Source organism: Sciurus vulgaris (assembly GCF_902686455.1).
Source record: "Sciurus vulgaris genome assembly, chromosome: 11".
Taxonomy (NCBI): domain Eukaryota; kingdom Metazoa; phylum Chordata; class Mammalia; order Rodentia; family Sciuridae; genus Sciurus; species Sciurus vulgaris.
The window spans coordinates 24,092,187-24,097,174 of NC_136472.1; the positions used below are offsets into that span (position 1 = coordinate 24,092,187).

Genomic DNA, 4,988 nt, shown 5'->3' on the forward strand with positions numbered 1-4,988 from the left:
AACACATTTACATTCTGAACGTATTTGCCAATTTGTTTTCAACACCATTACATTTAAAAGATATTTTTATTACAATTGATAATCTTGTGATTAATTCAGTTCTTTACTTCACTGTGTATATATTTGTGCTGCTCAAAAATGGTGACATCATTATTTCTTCTATTCCTTTTGACTTCCACTGTGAACCCCACATTTATAATTCCTGTGTGTTTGGTGTCATGGTCAGGCAACTTGAGATATGGGGCTTTGTTAAATGGCACGTTTATGTTAGACAATGAGACTGGAATTGTAGGGTTTTGATAGCAGAAATTGATCACTGCTTTTCTTTCTATTAACTTTTCCTTTGGAGTAATTTTAGACCAACCAACCAAAAAGTTGCATAAATATAGAAAATTCATGTGGAATACTCAATTTCTGTTAACATTATTACACTGTTATGGGTGCATTTTTCAATGTCTAAATTAAACATAGATACATTTTTATAAATACACACCAAATTTTATTCATATTTCACTAATTTTGCCACTATTGTGCTTTTGATATCCCAGGGTTCAATCCAAGAAAATAACTTTTATTTAAGATAATTGCAATCTAATGATTTAAAATTCTACACTTTGTGATTATGAACCATAAGGCAGAGCACATTCTCTATGTCAGATTTTTAACATTAATATTGAGAATTACTTTCATTTGGGAGAAAAGGGATTGTTTTGTTTACATTCAACAATATTTCTATTGTGCAGTGGTATTGCTCTTAGACCACCCAGAATACAGAAGTGGACAGACAAGATGTCTGTAATTATAGATTAATATATGACCCTGTCTTCACCCTCTCATTCTATTTGGTTTTCTTTCACAATGAAGCATCTGAAGGAGGAATGCATACACATGGGTCTGAGTCCAAAGTAACATAATTAGGGGCTTCTAGGGATAGTCAAAATGCAGTGCATTAAAATAATATGTCTTCACTGCTAATGAGCATTTTTATGTCTATGACTTTATCTGATTTCCACAAGAAATCTATTTATAGGTATTAATCCCATAATTAGAAGAAGCAAACCAGAGTCTTACAGAAATTGAAGGATTTTAAGTAACCAAATTAATGCTGTAGAACAAACAGAAGGATCTGAGTTTGGGTCCATATCCACCAATAATCTCACTCATTTCCTTTCTTTGTCTTTCCTGCTTTGGTCCTAGCCTAAGAAATACACTGTTAGATGATGTATTACTATTCTTTATTCTGTAATCAGTGGGTTTCTTACTGATCCAATGACTTTTGAAAGTTTCTTTTATATTATTGTTTTCTTTTAAGCAGCTATGAAATTCGAAGTGCAGACATTGTTCAGGAAGGACCTGTAATCCCAATGGAAATGATTGCTTTAAAGTAAGTGAACAAAGGAGTATTAATTCATACAAATATATATTATTTATGTAAAAATTTTATATTTGTTCTGTTTACTCTAAATAGAAGTCATGAAAATCAGCTTGTTTTTTATTCTCACATAAACCCCTATTAATCTTTGTGAATACATATATATGTAAAAAAATTTATATGGACACACATATGCTGTTTGACTGATGCATTTCAGTTATACATACAAGGAAGGACACATCGTTCTTTTAAACTGTGTCTGTCTGTGGACTGTGATATCAAGAGTTCAAGTAATTATATGTGTGAACCATGGAGGAGCTCTCTGCAGGCAAGACAGCTGGCTTCTTTCAGTGAGCACATAATAACTACAATTGATAAGCAACATTTCCACACTTTCAAATTTGACTGTCATGATAACCCTGGAAGATGAGCAGGTAAGCTATAGAAGAACAACTCTGCCTGACAAGAAATGTCTCATCTATTTGAAACATTTGAGTTATACTTGATGAGAGTGGGTCATGTACTAGTAAACATGGGCAAATGATTAAGTCTCTAGACTGTGGCTGATTGCTATCATGTTCTCTTCCTTCCCTATGTGGTTGTTGCTGGTTTGTGTGTTTAGGGGATTGACCATTCCTGATCACTTGTTAGATTTCCTTCATCAAGGTGCCTCACTCAAATGTGAACAAAGAATCAGAGGCTTCAAGATTTATGAGTTAGAGAAATTCTAGAATGGTAAGACTGCAGTAAAGTCCTTGCTGGAAAACACAAATCCCATCCTTCCCTGTTGATCCAGGACAAAGGACTTGGGTGGGGAACAGAGGTGCTGTGCATGACATCCCATGTCAAACATCTGTGTTTGCTTGAACTTAGGGTCGTTAAGCTTGAGTTTCTCATTAGTAAAATCGAGATAATAACACTAAAAACAGACCGGATCCTAGACTGTGAGCCCTGAGCTCTGACTGGACATGAATATATCATTCAGGGGTCATGATAACACACAGCAGTAGGCATCATTATTTGCACAAACTTGCATGCTTACTTTTAAGTGATGAAGTATTGAAAATAAAATCTATACTTGTTTCATGCTTATTATAGAGCTGGATACTTTCCCAAGAATTTTTCTTTCTAATGAAAAAATGAATTCAGGTGAATGGCCAATTCACTTCAAAGTTTTTAAAGAAATATTGAAGGAATAAGTCATCATTTTTCAGTACCTCATGAAATGAATGCTTTTCTATTTCTTTTATAGATAATACTGTCCCCAGTAGTAATTGGCATGCTGTTCTCCACTGCTTCATTCCCTTAGTAGGTATGGTTAATAAATCAAAGTCCTTCCATAGTTTCAGAATGGTTCTCAATCATTTACCCAAGAAGTCACTGTTAATTCATCAATGTCACTTGAAACAAAAACTATTCTTCTTTAATATATGTGCATGCTTTCTTTTCCCTTTATTAAATCTCTGGAATTTTGAAGCATTTGGGATAATTCATCCCTATCACAGTTTTATCTTGACCTCTGAAAACTACCCACAACAAATTTCTTGCTTTTGCTCTCAGTGATAATATCTCAATAAGTAGTTCTCATCATCATAATAAAATATTCATAAGCAGTGTACAATGTGAGCAAACTTTTCTAATTTCAGAGGCTCAGGAAGCTGAGGCAGGTGGATCACAATTTCAAAGTTAACCTCAGCAACACAGCAAGACCCTAAGAAACTTAGTGAGACTCTGTCTCAAAATAAAAAATAAACAAATGCTGGGAATGTGTCTCAGTGTTTAATCATCTCAGGCTTCCATTTCTGGTACCCAGAAAAATAAACAAAGAAGGAATAAAAACCTCATGAGTATGTATCAGCTTGTTGGTGTGACCGTTATAAACAACTGTCATGTAAACTTTTTTTTTTATTGTACTGCAGATTTACATGATCAGTTTTACTTCAACCATTTCATTAGAAATCATGAAAAACCAAAGCTTCACAACCGAATTTGTCCTCCTGGGGCTTTCACAGAATCCTACTCTTCAGAAAATAGTATTTGGCGTGTTTTTGTTGGTCTACATTGCAACAATTGTGGGCAACATGCTGATTGTCATGACCATTCTCTGCAGCCCTGCACTGCTGGTGACTCCCATGTACTACTTCTTGGCAGTCCTATCCTTCCTGGACGCCTGCTTCTCCTCTGCCATCACACCAAAAATGGTAGTGGACTCCATTCATGAAAGGAAAACCATCTCTTATGAAGGATGCATGATTCAACTTTTTGCTGAACACTTCTTTGGTAGGGCAGAGATGATTATCCTCACAGTCATGGCCTATGACCGCTATGTGGCCATTTGTAAGCCCTTGCATTACTCTTCCATCATGAACTGGAGACTCTGTGGCACTCTGGTGGGGGTGTCCTGGACAGGGGGCTTCTTACATTCCATCATCCAGATTCTCTTTACCTTCCACTTGCCCTTCTGTGGGCCTAATGTCATTGATCATTTCATGTGTGACCTGTACCCATTACTGGGGCTGGCCTGCACTGACACCCACATCCTAGGCCTTCTGGTGATTGCCAACAGTGGGTTAGTCTGCATCATCAACTTCTCCCTGTTGCTTGTCTCCTATGGTGTCATCTTGTTCTCCCTGAGGACACACAGTGCTGAAGGGCGGAGGAAAGCTCTGTCTACCTGTGGATCTCACATTACTGTTGTGGTCTTGTTATTTGTCCCATGCATATTTATATATGCAAGGCCACCATCTGCCTTCTCTTTTGATAAAGAAGTGGAAATATTTTACACCATTCTGACTCCCTTGCTCAATCCTTTGATTTATACTTTGAGAAACAGGGAAGTGAAAAATGCCATGAGGAAATTGTTGAAGACTATTGATGGTTTCTGATTAAAACATAATATATTACAATTCAAAAAATATAATGTGTAGTGTGAAAAACTTAGTATTTACTTAGATGAGCATTCAAGTACTTTCTGGCATGTCCCCTACTTGAAAAGAGTTTACATAATTCTCAGGAGAAATTATGCCATGTGGGGGAGTTAAAACTTATGTTTTCAATTGGAAATCACACTTTTACTGGGAGTTGCCTACTCAATATTCTCATATGTAAATTAAAGATAGTTCAATTTTAATACTTTTTTGAATTTTTAAAATTAGAAAGTATTTAAATTATGAGAATGATTTCCATTCATAATTTGAAGAACAAAAACCTTTGTGTAAGAAAATATTAGAAAGTACACATTTCAAGTGTAAAGAACATATTCTCTGACCATGAAATCAGTGATTCTGATGTAAAACATCAGGACTCAGGAAAATCAGAGATAGGAGTTTTCAAGGCACCTGCATCATTTCGCTTCATTTTAATGGTGGTTCTAATACCATCTGCTAAATTTGAGTCACTTTTTGAATTTGAGACATAGAATCTGATCAGCTCATTCCTACCTATGCAGGTAGGCCCCTTGGATCAGGGGGACACCTCATACCAATTGGCTATAACACAGAAGTTGGACTGATTCCACAGGAGAGTCAGCAATGAGGGGATTCATTCTCCTACAATCAATGACAACTCCTGAGATACCACACTACTAGGTATCCTAGGTCAAACTACAGGTGTAGTG

The 4,988-nt window shown here is 36.0% G+C and overlaps 1 protein-coding gene across 1 annotated transcript; it reads left to right on the forward strand.

The window, feature by feature from the left end:
* Positions 1 to 3,324: 3,324 nt before the first annotated feature.
* Positions 3,325 to 4,257, forward strand: LOC306639245 (olfactory receptor 4C15-like; the record flags this gene model as incomplete). The annotated part of the gene is made up of 1 exon (XM_079102640.1): positions 3,325 to 4,257. Exon 1 carries the CDS (start codon positions 3,334 to 3,336, stop codon positions 4,255 to 4,257), a length of 924 nt encoding a protein of 307 aa, XP_078958766.1. The 5' UTR covers positions 3,325 to 3,333.
* Positions 4,258 to 4,988: the final 731 nt, after the last annotated feature.